At 38.9% G+C, this 18,988-nt stretch overlaps 1 protein-coding gene across 4 annotated transcripts in view; it reads left to right on the top strand.

Annotated features, from left to right (window-relative positions):
- Positions 1-18,988, top strand: part of HDAC8 (histone deacetylase 8) — a 214,356-nt gene that overhangs the window by 131,276 nt on the left and 64,092 nt on the right. Inside the window, exon 11 of one of the 4 annotated variants that reach the window (XM_035028752.1) lies at positions 14,707-18,681. The exons of 2 other annotated variants lie outside the window; for them this stretch is intronic. In XM_035028752.1, coding sequence (XP_034884643.1) covers positions 14,707-14,814 — 108 coding nt within the window. In that variant the 3' untranslated portion in view covers positions 14,815-18,681. Of the gene's footprint in view, positions 1-14,640; positions 18,682-18,988 lie in introns of those variants that run through there. One more of the 4 variants, XM_035028753.1, reaches the window with a different exon arrangement.

Genomic DNA, 18,988 nt, shown 5'->3' with positions numbered 1-18,988 from the left:
GGTAGCTACAGTGAAGCTGGTAGACAAGTTACAGAACTGTGGAGGTGATTGCAGTGGTCCCATAAGAGATGAGAGTTTGAACCAAGGTAAAGGCAGAGGGAACAGAGAAGAGGACATATCTAAAGTAAAACCGACAGTGCTGGGAATCTAGTTTGACATAACAGGGTGGAAGAGAGCAGAATCAGGAGATGACTCCAAGATTTCTAGTGGGATAGCATTAACTGGGACAGGGAACAGAAGAGGAGGAAAGGATTTAGGATGGACAATCATGACTTTATTTTAGAGCAATTTGGGTTTGGGTCACTAATATACAAGTAGAAAAGTCCAGGAAACTAGTGAACATAAAAAGTGCAGTGCTCAGAACCAAGTCAGCTTGCCACTCACAGCATCTAGAAACTTACTCATTCTCTAATAGCTATATCTTTTCCTATGTATTCTGAGACTTATGCCAACTGTACACTTGTCTGCCCCAAAACTCTGGGGTCATCCTCAATGTCAAGCTTAAGTCCTTGCAATGGCTGACAAGGCCCTGCATGATCTGGCCTCTGTAACTTCTCTGACCTCATTTCCTACTACTCTGTTTTCCACCACATTGGCCTACTTGCTGTTCTTGGAAGGTACCAGGCACACTCCCACTTCAAAATTTTGCACTGGATGTTCCCTCTGCTTAGAATGCTTTTCCCTCTGATGTTCACATGATGAACTCCCTCACTTCAAGTCTTTGCTCAATTGCCACTTTTTCAATTAGACTTACCCTGACTACCATATTTAATATTACAGCTGCTCATCCCCTCTCCCTGGCCACTCACAATCACCCCTTTAGGTTTTTTTTTCACCTGTGGCACTAATCATCTGCCAACATACTGTGTAATTTACTTATTTCTTATGTTTATTATTCATCAATTCTGTCCCTCCTCTAGAATTTTAGCTTCTTGAGGACAGGAATTTTTCTTTCTTATTCATTAACATATGTCATGCACCTAAAACAGTGCTTGCAACATGATAAGTGCTCAGTATATATTTATATTTATTGAATAAATGAATGAGAGTACAGATTCCTATATCATTCTCCCCTTAAAATTTCTGTTTGCCATGGGCCTTGTACCCTTAGAGCCAAATAGAAATATAGGAAGGGGAAATGAGGAGGTGTAAGAATTATAACTTGGTGCCATCAGGCAGCCACATGTTTCTGGTATATTAAAACAAAGCCTTTCTTAACTAATGGCCCCTTTCATAGTTCGCTTCAGTCTCTTATCGCAACTGTAACAAATTATCACAAACATAATTATTTAAAGCAACACAAATTTATTCTTTTACAGTTCGGGAGATCAGAAGTCTAAAATGGGTCACAGGACTACATTCCTTCTGGAGGTTCTAGGGAAGAATCTGTTTCCTTGCCTTTTCCAGCTTCTGGAGGCCTCCTTCATTCCTTGACTTGTGTCTCCTTCCTCCATCTTCAAAGCACATCACTCAAACCTCTGCTTCTGTCACCACATCACCTCTCTGACTGTGTCTTTTCTGCTTTCTTATTTCCCCTATGAGGACACTTGTGATTACATTGAACTCACCCATATAATCCAGGATAATCTCCCTATCTCAAGATACTTAACGAATCACGTCTACCAGGTAGCATATTCACAAGTTCTAGAGATTAGGATTTGGACATCTTTGAGAGCATACAGACTAAAAACACACATTGCCAAGAGTTTGTTCAAGGATGTATAACCTAACTCTGAAGCCACCACACACCCTGGGGGCATATATAGATCAAAATGTTCTAAGGCAGCATTATTCAATAAAACTTTCTCTGATGATAGAAATGTCCTATATCTGGCAACCACTAGCCACATGTGGTTACTGAGCACTTGAAATGTGGCTAGTGAAACTGAGGAACTGAATTTTTATTTTATTTCAGTTGATTTAAACTTAATAGTTATATGTGACTAGTGATTCGACAGCACAAGTCTAGAGCTGGAGGGAAGGAATAGCCAGTAAGGAAAATTTTTTGTCTTAAGTATTAGCCTCGAGTGGAATTAAAAATAAAAACATAACTTCCTGAGGTTTTGTGGCCCCTGAGTTTGGAGTCTGAATATATATCATGTGAATAGTCCAAAAAGCCACAAGCCAAGAATTTTAATTTAAAGTGGACATAAGTCTGATACCTCAAGCACCAGGAAAAATCAAATGGAAATCTTTCCTGGGAGAAAGCAGCCTTGCTTCCAGACCTCATGGAAATCCCCCAGAGAGTTCTGACAAGCACTACTTCACAATCGAGTCACAATTTACACAAGAAAACCAACTACCAATGGGGAGAAATCAACAGGGAAAAAAATAAAACAATCAGACCCACAAAGATTTTAGATATTGAAATTATATACAGAATATAAAATACATATGTTAAATACATTTAAAGAAATAAAAGATTACAGAGCAAAGAGCAAGAGACAAAAAAGAAAAATAACCAGCTAGGTTTGGAAAAAAAAAAAAAAGATAAAATACCTAGAAATGAAAAATATAATTGACCTTAGAAACTTCAGTGAAGGGCGCCTGGGTGGCTCAGTTGGTTAAGCGACTGCCTTCGGCTCAGGTCATGATCCTGGAGTCCCTGGATCGAGTCCCGCATCGGGCTCCCTGCTCGGCAGGGAGTCTGCTTCTCCCTCAGACCCTCCCCCCTCTCATGTGCTTTCTTTCTCATTCTCTCTCTCTCAAATAAATAAATAAAATCTTTAAAAAAAAAAAGAAACTTCAGTGAAGGTTTACACATCAGTTGAGAAATTAGGAAACTGAAAAATAGCTCTGAAAAAAATCACAGAATATACACAGAGATACAAAGAGATGAAAAATATGAGTGATTAAGAAATACAGAAGGTAGAGCAAGAAGGTCCAACACAAATTTCTTTAGAATTCTAAAAAGAAATAATAGAAAGAGGGGAAGAAATGTTCAGATAAATCATAGCTGAAAAATTTCCAGAATTTTCAAAAAGCAACAATCTGCAGATTCAGAAAGCCTAAGAAATTCCAGACAAGATAAACAAAAAGAAATTAATATTTACTTGCCTCAGAATTGAACTGCAGAACACCAGAGACAAAGATAAAAATCTTAAAACAAGCTAGAAGGAAAAGACCAGTCATGTACAAAAGAACAACAGTTAGACTAATAGCAGCAGTGGAAGCCAGGTTAGAATATAATGCTGAAAATGCTTGAAGAAAATAATTTTTATCTTAGAGTTATATATTCTGTGAAACTATTTTTGGAGGATAAAGGCAACATGAAAACATTTTAATATTAAAAACTTTTGAAAGACGTTATCACCATTTGTTACTAAATAAGGAAAATTATCCAAAAAGGAAGTTCTGAGATATAAGATATAAGAAGGAATATTAAATAGAAAAAGTTAAACATGTGAGTAATATTAGTAATTTATAATTTGTGGGATTAAAAGAAGACAAAAAACACATGTTTAAAAGGCTTCACAATAGCAAATTATGTTGTTGAAGATGAGAATCAAAGCATTCTAATTGTCCCCTTTCCAAAGAGGGTAAAATATCTTAACTCTAGATTTTATTGAATTAAAGTAAACATATTTGAATTTCAAGGGTAGCCACTAAAAGAATAGAAAAACAATGAGTGTCTTTCAAACTAACAAAAGAGGGACTGAGGAAAAAAAGAGTCAGTTAATTCAAAAGAGGGAAAAAAACACAGTAAAAGTGGAACCCATGGCACAAAATAAGGCAATATAAATATAAATTTAAACATATAGTTCTTCCCTAAAATACACTTTTGAAAATTTAAAAACACATTTTTATAAAAACCTTTGGGTCAAAGAAGAAATCTTAACGGAAATTAGAAAGTATTTAGAAATGAGCTTCTACATTGCACCTAAAATAGTGGTTAGAGGGATGTTTATATCTGAAATGCATATACTAAAAAAGAAGAAAGGCTGAAAATTAATGAGCTTTTAGACTTCAACTTAAGAAGTTAGATAATGAACAATAGAATAAATCCAAAGAAATCCAAAGACGTTAGATAATGAACAATGAATAAATCCAAAGAAAGACATGAAAGAAAAACGTATTAAGATAGAAAACAATGTAGACAAGATCATCAAAACCAGGAATTAGTTATTTTAAAAGATAAATAAATTGACAAACCTGAGGAAATATTGATGAAGAAAAAAGAAAAAGAAATAAGGTCCACTTAAACATTGTTAGAAAAGGGTGACATTCCTACAGATGTAGTGGATTAAAATTTTAGTAAGAGAATACTTTGAACCACTTCATGTCAAAATTTTAAAAGTGTAGACCAAATGAACAAATAACTAGAAAAAGGTAACTACCAAAACTGATTCAAAAAGAAATAGAAAACATGAGTAGTTACATAACCATTAAATAAATTCAGTCAGTAATCAAAATATTCCCAGGAGAACCACTAAGTCTAGATGGTTTTGCCAAATATTCAAAAAAGAATTAATTCCAATATTATGAAAATTGTTCCAAAGAGTACAAAAAAAAAAGAACATTTCCAGGCTCATTCTGTGAGACCAATTTAACCTTAATACCAAAACCACACAAGGGTAGTATTGGGAGTGTGCCTGACTTGTTGGATGAAGAGCAAGAAGAGCAGTGTGTCTGGATTTGAGTGAATGAGAGGAAGAGTAGTAGATGATGAGGTCAGAGATTTAACAGGGAGCCAGAAATGTAAGGCCATGTAGATTACCTTAAGAACTTTCGTTTTTACTCTGCTAGTTCCTGGTTGAACAGGGGGCAAAAAATATAAACAACCTAAACTGTGAAAGCAGCCTCCAAATCACAAAGCTCCAATGATTAAGGTTAAAAAACTAACTAGTTTTGGAGGCTTAAGCACAACCTTGACAATAAGTGGCTTGTGCCAACCCAGGGTAGTCAGGCTAAAAGATAAAAACAAGGGAGAAAGGGGCACCTGGATGGCTCAGTCAGTTAAGCATCTGCCTTCGGCTCAGGTCATGGTCCCAGCGTCCTGGGATCGAGCCCCACATTGGGCTCCCTGCTCAGTGGGGAGCCTGCTTTCTCCTCTCCCTCTGCCTGCTGCTCCCCTTGCTCCCCTGCTTGTGCTTTCTCTCTCTCTCTCTCTCTGACAAATGAATAGATAAAATCTTTTAAAAAAAACAAGGGAGAAAATCTGAGCAGAAACATCAGAAGCTTCACACTTCAGGGAGGATAAATTTCACAAAGTTCTTTCAAGTCATTAAACAAATAACCAAGTAATTAAGCACCACTCCTGGGATGAGGTGGGGAATCAGCATCCTAGAGTCCCTACCATATATTATCTCAAATGTCCAGGTTTCAGCAAAAAATTACAAGACATGAGAAAAAAAAAAAAAACAGGAAAGTGTGACCCATACACAGAGAAAAAAAAGAGAAGCACTAAAAACAGTCTTTGAAGAGGCTCAGATAGTAAACTTAGCAAAGATTTCAAAGCAGTTCTTATAAGTATGTTCAAAGCATTAAACATAACCATGCTTAAAGAAGTAAAGGGAGGTATGATGGCAATGTTTCAACAAATATAGATTATCAATAAAGAGATGGAAATTATAAAAAAGAAAGGGATATTCTGGTGTTGAACTGTACAATAACAAATGAAAATTTGGGCGCCTGGGTGGCTCAGTCGTTAAGCGTCTGCCTTCGGCTCAGGCCATGGTCCCAGGGTCCTGGGATCGAGCCCCGCATCGGGCTCCTTGCTCTGCGGGAAGCCTGCTCTCCCTCTCCTGCTCCCCCTGCTTGTGTTCCTCCTCTCGCTGTATCTCTCTCTGTCAAATAAATAAAATCTTAAAAAAAAAAAATGAAAATTTGCTAGAAGAAGGTCTACGGTAGATTTGAGCCGGCAGAAGAAAGAATCAGTGAACTTGAAGATATATCGATAGAAATTATGCAATCTGAAGAACAGAGAGAAAAAAATGAAGAAAGATGAACAGAGCCTCAAAGAAATGTGGGATATAACTGAGTGCATCAACATATGCATAATGGTAGTATTAGAAAGAGAGGAGAGTGCAAAAAAGACAGAAAAAGATATTCAAAGAAATAATTGCTGAAAACCTCTCAAATTTAATGAAAAACATCAATCTATATGCCCAAGAAACTCAAATAATTCTAAGTAAAGCCAAAGAGATCATACCCAGAGCCATCACAGTAAAATGTTGAAAGACAAAGAGAATCATAAAAGCAGGAATAGAAAAAAAGACTCATTAATCATGCAAGGGAACCCCAGTAAGATTAATAACTGACTTCCTATAAGAAACAATGGAGGCAAGAAGGCAGTAGGATGGTATAGTCAAACCACTGAAAGTTTTTCAAAAAGCACCAAGAATTATATATTGAGCAATAATGAAAGTGAAATAAAGACATTCCCAAATTAAAAAAAAAAAAAAAAACCCTGAGAGAATTCACTGCTAGCATACCTTTCTTAAAAGAAATACTAAGTAAAGTTTCTTGAGGCTAAAAGCAAGTGATGTCAGACAGTAATGTGAATCCATATGAAAAACAAAGAAATCTGGTGAAAGTAATTGAGTAATTAGAAAAGACCATATAATTGCCTATTTCTTCCTCTTTCCTCTCTTGACTGGTTTAAAAAGCAACTGCATAAAAGTGTTGGGACTATAATATACAGAAATACAATATATTTGATGATAACAGCATAAAGGAGAGTGACGGGAACAAAGTTGATTGGAATAAGAAAATGACACTAGATAGTAATTCAAATCCACAGGAAGAAATGAAAAGGACCAGAAAAGTAAATAAAAATATTAATAAACACTTAAAATATATATTTGTTTTCCTTCTCTCAGCCTTTTTAAAGGACAAAATTATACAAAGTAATAATTACAGCAATGTATTGTTGGATTTGTAACATATACAGATATCTATGTATGTATAATGATAATATTAAAAAGAGGGGGAGGCAATGAAGCTATTTAAAATGTCTGTATTTCACTAGAACTAAGTCAGTATAAATCTAAAATAGATTCTAATATGATATATATATGCCCTAGAGAAACCACTAAGAAAATAATTCAAAAACAAAGAATTTAAAAATCATGAAAGGAATCAAAATGTTAAGAAAATATTCACCCAGTACAAAGGAAGATAACAAAAACCAAAAAGACATGTGACATATAGAAAACAAAAGCAAAATGGCAATGTAAATGTAAATTTACATTTATCCATTCATCCATCAATGGACACTTAGGTTGTGTGTACACACACACACACACAGGAATACTATTCAGCCATTAAAAAGGATGGAATCTTGCCATTTGCAACAATATGGATAGACCTTGAGAGCATTATGCTGAGTGAAATAAGTCAGAGAGAGGAAGACAAATACCATATGATCTCACTTATGCATGGAATCTTTAAAAAAAAAAACTCAGAGAACAGATTGGTGGTTGCCAAAGGAGGAGGGGGGTGGGCAAAATGTAAAAATTTCCAATTATAAAATAAATAAGTCATGGAGATGTAATTTGAAGAACGATGACTATAGTTAATAATACCGTATTACATATTTGCAAGTTCCTAAGACAGTAGATCTTGAAAGTCCTCATCACAAGAAAAAATGTTTGTAACTGTGTGAAAAAAAAAGGATTATAAGAGGAATGCTATGAATAATTGTATGCCAACAAATCACATAACCTACATTAAATGGGAAAATTCCTAGAAAGGCACAAACAACCAAAACTGAAGTGTCAAGAAGAAATAGAAACTCTACATAGATCTATAACAATTAAACAGATTGGATTAATGATCAAAACCCTCCCACCAAAAAAAGGTGCAAGACCAGATGGCTTCCCTGGTGAATTCTACCAAATGTTTAAAGAAAAATCAAAAGCAATCCTTTCAAACTCTTCCAGAAAATAGAAAAGAACACTCGTAACAAATTTATGAGATAATTATTTCATATTTCAAAACTTAAAACAAAGCTGAAGTAACCAAAACAGTGTGGTACTGGCATGAGGATATTGATCAATGGAATAAAATTGAGAGCCCATGAATAAACCTTCATATTTATGGTCAATTGATTTTTTTAAAAAAATTTTATTTATTTATTTGACAGAGAGAGACACAGTGAGAGAAGGAACACAAGCAGGGGGAGTGGGAGAGGGAGAAGCAGGCTTCCTGCGGAACAGGGAGCCTGATGCGGGGCTCGATCCCAGGACCCTGGGATCATGACCTGAGCCGAAGGCAGACGCTTAACGACTGAGCCACCCAGGCGCCCCTATGGTCAATTGACTTTACAAGAGTGCCAAGACAACTCAGTACAGGAAAAAAATAGTCTTTTCAGAAATCACAGAAATGGTGTTGGGACAACATGCAAAAGAATGAAGTTGGACCTCTACCTCACATCACATATAAAAAATAACTCAAAATATATCAAAGATCTAAATGTAAGACAACTAAAACTATAAAACTCTTAGAAGAAAACATTGGTGTGAACCTTCATGACCTTGTATTAGGCAATAATTTCTTAGATACAACACCAAAAACATAAGCAAAAAAAGAAAAAATAGATAAATTGGACTTCATCAAAATTAAAATTTTTCTCTGCTACAAATGATATCTTCAAGTAAATGGGAAGACAACTCCTAGAATGGGAGAAAATATTTGCAAATCATATATCTGACATAGGACTTGTATCTAGAATATTAAAAAAAAACCCTACAACTCAATAATAAAAGACAAATAATTCAATTTAAAAATAGGCAAAGGATCTGGATAAGAAGTAGATACAAAAAGATATACAAATGACCAACAAGGACAGGAAAAGATGTTCAACAACAGTAATCCTTATAGAAATGCACATCCAAACCACAAGATACCACTTCATACCCACTAGGATGGCTACAGTAAAAATGACAGATCATAACGAGCGGTAACAAAGATGTGGAGAAATGGAAGCCACATACACCTCCTGTGGGAATGTGCAGCTGCTTTGGAAAACAGGCTGGTAGTTCTTCAAAAGGTTAAACGTGGAGTTACCTTATGACTCAGCAATTCCATTCCTAGGTATATACCCAATGAAAACATATGTCCACACAAAAAAATTGTAAGCAAATGTTCATAGCAGCATTATTCACATTAGCCAAAAAGTGGAAATAGCCCGAATGTCCATCAACTGATCAATGTATAAATAAGACATGATATACCCATACAATGGAACAATATTTGGCAATAAAGAGGAATGAGGTACCTGAAGTAAAGACCATATATTATATGATTCCACGTGAAATGTTCAGAATAGACAAATCTATAAAGACAAAAAGTAAATTGGTGGTTGCCTAGCACAACATGAGGTGAGGGGATAAAGAGTGGCTACTGATGAGTACTAGCTTCTTTTAGGGGGAACAAAAATACAAAATTAGTAGCAATGGTCACATAACGTTGTGAATGTATACCAAAAGACATTGACTTGTACACTGAATGGGTGAATCGTATAGTGTGTAGATTATATCTCAATAAAGCTGGGTTTTTTTAAAGATTTTATTTATTTATTTGTTTGTTTATTTATTTATTTATTTATTTATTTATCTGAGAGAAAGAGAGAGAGAGAGAGAGAGATAGAAAGCACAAGAGGGGAGGAGAGGGAGAAACAGGCTCCCCGCTGAGCAGCGAGCCAGATGCTGGGGCTCAATCCCAGGACCCCGGGATCATGACCTGAGCTGAAGGCAGACGCTTAACCAACTGAGCCACCCAGGTGCCCCTCAATACAACTGTTTTTTGAAAAGATAATGGTGGCTTGAACTAGTGTGGTATCAGTGTAGATTATGAGACATGAAATGAATCTCTACATATTTTGAAGGTAGAGTGAGGAGGATTTGCTGCCATATCGTGAGTGGTGTGAAAGGAAGCAAGGACTCAAAGATTTTGCTCTGAGCAACTGGAATGATGGGAGTGAGCAACTGAGGTAGAGAAGACTGTGGGAGGCACAGTTTCAGGTAATAACTTAGAGTTCAGTTTGGACATGTTGAATTGCAGTAGGTCAAAGGAATATATATATATCTCATTTGTGTGTGTGTGTGTATATATATATAAACAGTATATATGTATGTGTGTATATATATATGTATATATACATATACACACAAAGCATATACAAATGGTAAATCCAGATAGTGAGTTGAACTAGCATTGCAAAATTGGGTGTTAACATATAGATAGAATTTAGAACCATGAGAATGGATGGGATCACCAAGGGAGTGTGGATAGCTAGAAAAGAGAAGAGGTTTAAGGCCTGGCCCCCCGGGACAGTCCAAAATTGAAATGTTGGGGAAATGAGAAAGAATGAGTAAAGAAGACTGAGAGAGAATAACCAGTGAGGTAAGAAGAAAATCAAAAGTGTGTGCCGTCCTGGAAGCAAAGTAAAGAAAGTGTTTTAAGGAGGAGGTAGTGATCAACTGTGTCATGTGCTGCTGACAAACCAAGGGAGATGAGGATTGAGATTTGACCGTTGAGTTTGGCAACCGTGTAGCCCTCGGTGACCTTGCCAAGAGCAGTTTTGATAAAGCTAAGTGGAAAAGTCTGATTGGAGTACATTTCAGAGAGAATGTAGAAAGATAAGTCTCATTTCTGTACACCAACAACAAGAACCAAAAATGCCATTTTCAAAAGCTACTGTAGCAATAAAAATAGAAGTTATCTATGAAGAAAATCTAATAAAAGATGGGCCAGAGATCCTTTATGGAGGAAATTATAAAACTATTGAAGTGCAGAGCTGTGTTCTGTTCACAGGTAAGGGCTACTCAATATTGTAAAGATATCCTTTCTCCCTGAATCAACCAGAGTCAATGTTATTCCAGTCAAAATCCCAACAGGGTTTTTCATGGAATTGGACAAGCCAGTTCTAAAATTTACATAGGAGTGCAAAGACAAAGGCAAGACATTCTTGAAGAGTATCACAGTAGAAAAACTTATTCTGTTGGATACTAAGATTTCTTTTTTTTTTTTACGATTTTTTTATTTCTTTATTTGACAGAGAGAGAGAGACACAGCGAGAGAAGGAACACAAGCAGGGGGAGCGGGAGAGGGAGAAGCAGGCCTCCTGCCGAGCAGGGAGCCCGATGCGGGGCTCGATCCCAGGACCCTGGGATCATGACCTGAGCTGAAGGCAGACGCCTAATGACTGAGCCTCCCAGGCGCCCCGATACTAAGATTTCTAACACAGCTATAGTACTTAAAAGAGTGCAATATTAGGACAGAGGTTTGACAAATAGGCCAAGATAATAGAGCAGAAAACTCAAAAATAGGCCTATACCTATTTGGAAATTTGATGTATTGACAGGTAGCATTGCAGATCAATGGGGGAAAGGATTAACTCTTTAATAACTGATGTTGGGGAAATTGGTTATCCACAAAGAGATAATAAAATTAGATTCCCACCTCACATCAAACACAAAAATCAATTCTGAGTGCATTAAATACTTTAAACTTTTAGAAGAAAATATACTTCAGGGGTTCTCAACTGGCAGTACCTCCACCGAGGGAACATTTGAAAATGTATAGGAGGGTTTGGGATTGTTAGGATGATGGGAATGATGCTAAAGGTATTCGGTCCCCAGGGTCCAAGGATGCTAAGTGTCCTGCAATGTGAAAGGCAGCCCCACATAAGTGTGCACCCCCCACCCCGTATGCCAGTCACCTCCCCACTCACAAAGAAATACTGATATAGAAAAATTTCTCCTTAATACCCATCACCGGGCACCTGTTGTAATGAGCACTGGGTGTGAGACGCAAACAATGAATCATGGATTCATGATGTATTGTATGGTGACTAACATAACACAATAAAAATGAATATAAAAAATATGATAAAGCCATTGGGAAAAAAAGAAAAATTTCTCTGTGATCTTGGGATAGGGGAGAATTTCTATAAAGAAATGTAAAAAGCACCGGGGTGCCTGGGGGGCTCAGTCGTTAAGCATCTGCCTTTGGCTCAGGTCATGGTCCCGGGGTCCTGGGATTGGGCCCCACGTCGGAGTCCCTGTTCGGTAGGAAGCCTGCTTCTCCCTCTCCCACTACCCCCTGCTTGTGTTCCCTCTCTCGCTGTGTCTCTCTCTGTCAAATAAATAATAAAATCTTAAAAAAAAAAAAATTTGTAAAAAGCACCAACCCTAAAGAGAAAGAGTAATAAATTTAATTACACTAAAATGAAGTGCCTGTTTACCAAAAATCATAAGGTGAAAAGACAAGTTGCAAAGTAGAAGAACATACTTAGCACTCATATAACTGGCAATATATTAATATTTGAAATATACAAACTTTACGTACCGATACAGAGAAAAGAAAATCCAGGGAAAAAGTGGGCAAAACGATAAGAGCAAGCCTTTCACCGAAAAGGAAATCATTCAGAAAAGATGCTCACTTCATGCAGATTAAAACCACAATGAATGACCCGAAGAAAACCAAAACAAAATTCCATTTTAACCCACCAGATTGAAAAAAAAATAACATAAACAATTCTAAGCGTTAGGGAGGATGTGGAGCACTTTGTGAAAATGTGGAACAGTCACACTTCTGGCAGGAGTATATGTTTGCAACCACTTTGGGAAACAATTTGGCATTAGTTAACAAGTTTGAACATGAGTAAACTTTACAGCTCCTTGATTCCACTCCTAGAAACAGGCCTTGGAGAAACTTGGGCAAGTGTATTGTAAAGGAAGTTTCGAGCAACCCTGTTCAGCATAGCAAAAAAAATAACTAGAAACAACAGATGTTCGGCGGCAGCAGTGTGTCTCTGTTGTACGCGTACACAACGAAATACTAGGCATCAGTGAAAATGAATGAACCACGGCAGCACATCACAATGGGAAAGGTTCTCAGACACAGTTTTGAATAAAAGCCAAATTGCAGAAAAGTTTAGTACAATACCAATATTTACAGTTCAAAACCAAGCAGAATTAAAGAGTGTATTGTTTAGGGCTACTTGTATAGGTAGGAAGACTACAAAGAAATGCAAGGGAGTGACTTTTTTTTTAAATAATTTGTATACAAGATGGTAGAGTCTTTTTTTTTTTATTTTAAGATTTTATTTATTTATTTGTCAGAGAGAGAGAGAGCACAAGCAGGGGGAGTGGCAGAGGGAGAAGCAGGCTCCCGGCTGAACAAGGAACTTGATGCGGGCCATGGAGCCAAAGGCAGGCTGCAAAGGGCAGTCTGGCTTTTCCTCCGTTAGGTCAGGAATATAGGAATAAGCACTCCTTCTCTTATGATCGAGGGTGTGCTTAGCCACCGAGCCTGCCAACATTGTCATGAGATAGCACTGGAAAATAGCCAGGAGAAAAACACAGACTTTGCCACAGTGGGTACATTTGGGGGTCTCTGAAGGTGGGCTGGTGGGAGGGTGGACAGAAAACCCCGGGCTAGGGAAAGAGAGACCATTGCTTTCTAATGGCATCCTCAGCAGCTCATGTGACCCTGGGCGATTCACTTCCCTGTTTCAGGCTCACATTCCTCCCCAGTCCCCTTCAGGGCTTAACTAGAATGTGCTTTAAAGTCGCAGCCCGTCTAAACACTCAAAGATTGAGATTGTAAGTCCACTTGAGGGGAAAATGGTTTGCATATCTCCACTCCTAGTCTCCAGGTTGGTGAATAATTAAGCTCCTCTCTATTGATCAGAGTTGTCGAAAGTATTGCTGCATTGGCTCTCTTCTAGGGTGGAAAACACGAGCCAACGTGCATCTACAGTTGGCCATTCTGCAGTAAGAAGCTCCCATTTGCACAATTAGCCTTGAGAATATAAATAGAAGTAGAAGCAAACTGTCCCCAAGCCTGTGTAGCCCGTCCTCCCTCCTGCAGACTACCTTTGATTACAGAGGGTTTTATCTCTTTCTACGGAAGCCTCCCTCAGGCGTCCTCCCTCATGTGCCTCTTTGGAGGGGGGAAAAAATGTCTCTGTCAAGTTTTCCCCACATAACCTCCCACATAACCTCCCTTACCTCTACATCTTTTTCTGCTTTAAAACAGCCACTATCTCTACCGAAAGAGACTTGCATAAGCCAAATGAGCTTTGTCATCTGGAATGGACCAAGGGTTAAATTAAAGAGACAGCTGTCTATACAACTGGCTAGAACGAGCCCAGGGGTGGCATTTGGGCTTGCTGCTTCTCACTCGTATTCCTTCCCACTGTTTGCCAGGAGTGCCAGGCTGCAAACCTCTCTGAGCTCCTGGGAAGTTGCAAGCAGTGAGCTGGGGCTCAGGTCACCTAACTTCCTCTGTCATAACTTCCTTTGGCCAAAAGATTTAAGTTTAAGTCTCAAGTTTGGAACTGGAAGGGAAATGGAAAATGTGCAAGCCATCTTTTCCTCACTTGCAGACGGTCACCCTCTCCTTCGAAAACTTCCAGGCTTATTTAAAGCAATATTTTGCTCCTAGCGCTTTTTCTCTCCCTCGAGCTGTAGTTTTGCTTTGTTTTGTTTTGTTTTGTTTTGTTTTTCTTAGCAGCGCTTTTGAGGAACGGCTTTTCTAAAGGAAAGAGAGACTGTGTGTTACTCTGGGTGAGTCACTGTTGTTTAGTCGATGCTGGTGAGAATCTCAAAGATGAACAAAGATTGCCAAGGGCGGCCGCAGTCCAGTCCCCAAGCGCTCCTATAATTCGCCCCCCGCTTCCCATTTTAGGGTGAAAATAATCAGGGACAAGAAGAGGAGGGGATTTATGTGAATAAATAAGATACTGTCTTCCAGCCAAAGCAACATTCAGATTCTCAGCTGGCAGAAGAATTCTTGAGCCTGATCTGCAGTGGAAGCATGAGCAAACTGCTAAATGGAATGCAAAGAGAACCCTGGGCTTAATCTCCGTTCCAGTCAGTCTACAGAGGAGTCTCAGAGCAGTACTATTCCTGGAAGGCAAAGCGCTTACCCACACAGTGCCCCACCCCCGGCGTGAGAAATCCAGGGCCTCCTCCATCACTGTGCCAGCACCCTGGCTCTTATTTCTGCAGCCCAGTTGCTTTGGTGAAATAGGAGTGTTCAGTGCCTATCCATGAAAGAACCACTCTGAAAGCAATTTATAAACTGTAAAGTACTGGGGGGGGGGGGTCAGGTGGCCCTGTCATTCACGCATTTTTGTTGTATACTGCACTCCTTCAGTTGTCTTTTCTCATTATTAGACAAAAACCACGGAATGTTGTGGGGAGAGGGTAGGCCCTGCATATCATCAGTCATGCACAAGCCCCAAAGAATAGAAGTAGAGATCAGCCTTAATTTCGGATTTCCCAGTCTGCACACGGAGAGCATTTGCCAGTCCGCAACCTCACAAAGACATCACAAACTGGTCGAGAAATGACCCTAAGAAAGCTTTGCAGGGGGAGGGAGAGCTGGAGAGCCTTTCTGAAGGACAAACTCTCAATTTCCACATGCTCTTATGACTTCTGCATTGGAGTAGAAGCCCTGGTGTTTATACAGCCTTTGGTTCAGATGGCAAATATCTGATGACTCTGCTCTGTAGCCAGGAGAAGGCAGCTGCGCCCTAGTCACTGCACACAATGATGGGCTCTGCCCGAAGTGACTGGACAGCGAGATCAAAGAGCCAAACCCCATCCGCTCTGCATCCTTGGGTTGGGCCGTATCAAAGGACACCCACCTCTGGCTAGCACCTTACCCAGGCTCTACTTTTAACAAACGAAAGAACCTGAAATTTGTGATAAATTAAATTAAAAAAAAAAAAAAAAAAAAAAAACAAGAACTTCGTCTTCCCATTCACCCATCTGCCCATTGCTTTTTTTGAGCGTGTACTTAATAGCACTTTTCAGAACAGAGTCATCCCTCCATAGCGACAAAGATGGCTCTAACACCAGGGCATAGCGGGGAGGAACTTTGCACTCCTTCCTTCCCCATCCTCCTTTTCCCAGAGCCCATCCAGCTGACAGGTGCCAGCAGGGAAGAAATGTTAGCAAATGTTAGTTTCCAGCCCCAAAGAAGCTATCCCAAAAGGGAGAGAGAACAAGGCAGCTCATAAAATCCTTCAACTGAGGGATGTAGCGAGACCTATCTAATTACATAAGATTAGAAACGGTTCAACGTGTTGAGAATGTGCTACATGTGAAATGAAATAAAATAACACTTCTTGTACCCCATCATGATACTCTATTGGGAGGAAAGTACAAAGGGCTTTGTTCACACTATCAGTAACAACAGTGTTTCTCATCCAGCATTTTCGACACATCTGGCTTTAATATGGTGGGCTAAGTGAAGTAAGTTAACTTTTTACCCACTGTTCTGGCCCTCCTTTTCTTTCTTCCCTGTACAGTTCTGCTTCTGTTGGCATTGTCCTTCTCTCACCCATCCCTCCCCAAGCTGACAGAGATAGAAGACGGTTGCGCTGAGGAACTTTGCTTATCTCTGGACTCTTGATTGTTTTACTGTTCAAATAGCACTAACAATGATTGGAAAGTCAGACTAGTCTTATTTGTGCCCGCTAAATTCAACAGATTTTAGCTTTGTCCTTCTACCCAATTCATTAAACTACTTACACTGAATAAGAATTCCCTAAGTGATTGATGAGTCAAAAAAAAAAAAATCCTGATTTCGAAAATCAGGGAAGGATCATCTCAATTACTCTTCACTAACATGCTCAGGGAATCTGGTGTCTGCCTAACTGGTTTCCAGCTAACAAGAGAGCAATTGACCATTCTGTACCCGTGTTGGCCAAAAAAAAAAAAAGCATTTGGTCTTTACATACTGAAAGTCTATTTCCCGTGAATGTAGAACTTTCAAGGTACAAAGTGAGTTTTCTTCTACACGTCCCTTGTCAGAACAGAAAAAGCGTTTTACTCTCCCACAACCGGAGAAACATAGTAGGATTTTGCAAATGGCTATGGTTAGAAGCCAAAGTTTATATTTGTTTTGGTGATGTGATACAAAATGAGTGTTCATGGTTACCCATCTTTTTACCTTCTTTAAATTTGTGCCTCACAAAGACTTTGCAAACACCAAAATTTGTAACTCTAAGCTGACAGGGTTTGTCTCCTGTGATTATAAGATACAATTTAAATTGTGCTCAGTCTTGACTTCTTTTTAGGACCTTTTCATGTGTTCTGAATTCTCTCTGGACTAGAGATTGTGGTTGGAAGGAGAGGGACATGAAAGATCTACAGGTCCTCTGAAAGGTGCAGTCTTTTCAGGGGCCTTTTGATATATTTTTCCTGTCTGAAAACAATCCAACGGGGAACTTCTGTAACAAATGCCTTAACCCCAAGAAGTAACTAATAATGGGGCATTTTATGCCCTCTGGCAAACCGGGGGTGGGGGGTGACGGTTTGGGGCACGTGGACCATTCAGTGCCTGGAACATCACAAGGATGTCTGTCTGGGTAGGGCTAGTGCTTGCTGTTTGGTGCCATGAAGGGGCTAGCAAGAACTGCTCTCTATAGCCTTTACCTAACTAAGAGAAGCACCACTTTTACTACAAAGTCAGCAAACCTTCATTAAGCGCATACTATGTGCAAAGTCTTGTTAGGTTTCTATAACATTCTCTGTAATGTGTTACTAGATCTATTTTTCGAAGTGGTCAGGGAATTTCACCGATAATTTACTGACTACTGCTGCATATGGCCATGGTACTGGGAATACCAAGATGAATCAGAGGTGTTTCCCGACTTACGGAGCTCAGAGTAAAGTGTGAGAAAGAAAAAAAATTACAATGGGTGTGAGAGGAGAGGTTCCCTGTGAAGAGCTTTTTGAGTGTAGGGAAAAGAACAATTAATTCTCTCAGGAGAGCATCAGGAAGGCTCACAGAGGAGATGATATTTGAGCCATATCTTAAAGGGTGGGTAAGATTTCGGCGGGCAGACAGGAGAGAAGGAAAGAGAATTCCAAGCAGAGGGAACAGCATGTGCAAAAGCTCATTTAAGTGTGTTGGAAAGTTCTTTTTGCCGTCACTTGAGAGGACAAATATAAGTTGTACTGATGTTGAGTTTGGATTTTTTTCTCCTGATTACATTGCCATTTTTAAATATAGGGCATGATATTTTAAGGCAATGATGAGAAAAGACCTGATAGATTTGAAAGTTCTCCTTATTAAGCTGTGATGCTTATCTGGGATCTTGCACATAGCAGGCTCTCAATAAATGCTTGCTGAATGATGAATCCCATATCTCTTTCCATTTATAAATTACTACTCTATCAAGGATCAGCTTACAAAGCAAAACTTCTGCCTGTGGCTTTAGGAATGGATGTTCACAGCTCTCTGTCACCCCAGCCTCCTCTACTCTCGAGAAGTACGTCTCTGCTACTGGACCTTAACTGTGTTTACAAGAAGCAGGGACAACTGCCCTTGCTCTGAGTCCTCAGTAACAGAGCTTTCTATTTGGAAGGCCTCTATGTAATTGAAAGCCCACAAAGTGCCTTTTGAGCAGGCTAGTCCTCGTGTTGGTGACATAGGGGTTGGTGTCCAAGGAACTTCAGGGATACTGGCTAATATAGGCGAGTGCACCTCACATTTTAAATTTTATAGCGGAACCTAACCATGATTGATCAAACACTTTCTATGGCAATAATAAAGATATGAGTTGTCCGCACCACCCAGCCTTGACAGCATGACATGGTACTACCTATTCTTTTTTTGTTGTTGTTAAAAAAGAGAAGATAAATTTTTACTACTTTTATAAATTATGCAGTAACCTTTAGGGCAGTAATAAATTTTTGCCTTGAAAATCACTAGGGAATAGATGACAGAGAATGGAGGTAGACATAAACCATTTGCAAATTATACACAGGTACACTTGTAACCCTTTTGTTGGGTTTTCAGACCGCGTCTTTGGGAAAATTCCCACCAGGGAATCTTGTTTCATTGTGAATATAAAATGTATCAGAAATATACTTTTTTTCAGTTCCAAACAGTGGCAGCGATGTGACTGGCTCTTTCCGGCCTAATCTCTATAGCTACACTTTTCTAAAGGCCACGCCAGGCCACAGGATGTACTATCTTTCAGTCCCTGCACTGCACTGGGTAAATTCTTTCTACAGAT

This window comes from Mirounga leonina, unplaced genomic scaffold, assembly GCF_011800145.1.
Source record: "Mirounga leonina isolate KUSES-001 unplaced genomic scaffold, KU_Mleo_1.0 Mir_204, whole genome shotgun sequence".
Taxonomy (NCBI): Eukaryota; Metazoa; Chordata; class Mammalia; order Carnivora; family Phocidae; genus Mirounga; species Mirounga leonina.
The sequence above is the reverse complement of the archived record's forward strand: the minus strand, read 5'-3'. Positions and strand labels throughout refer to the sequence as shown.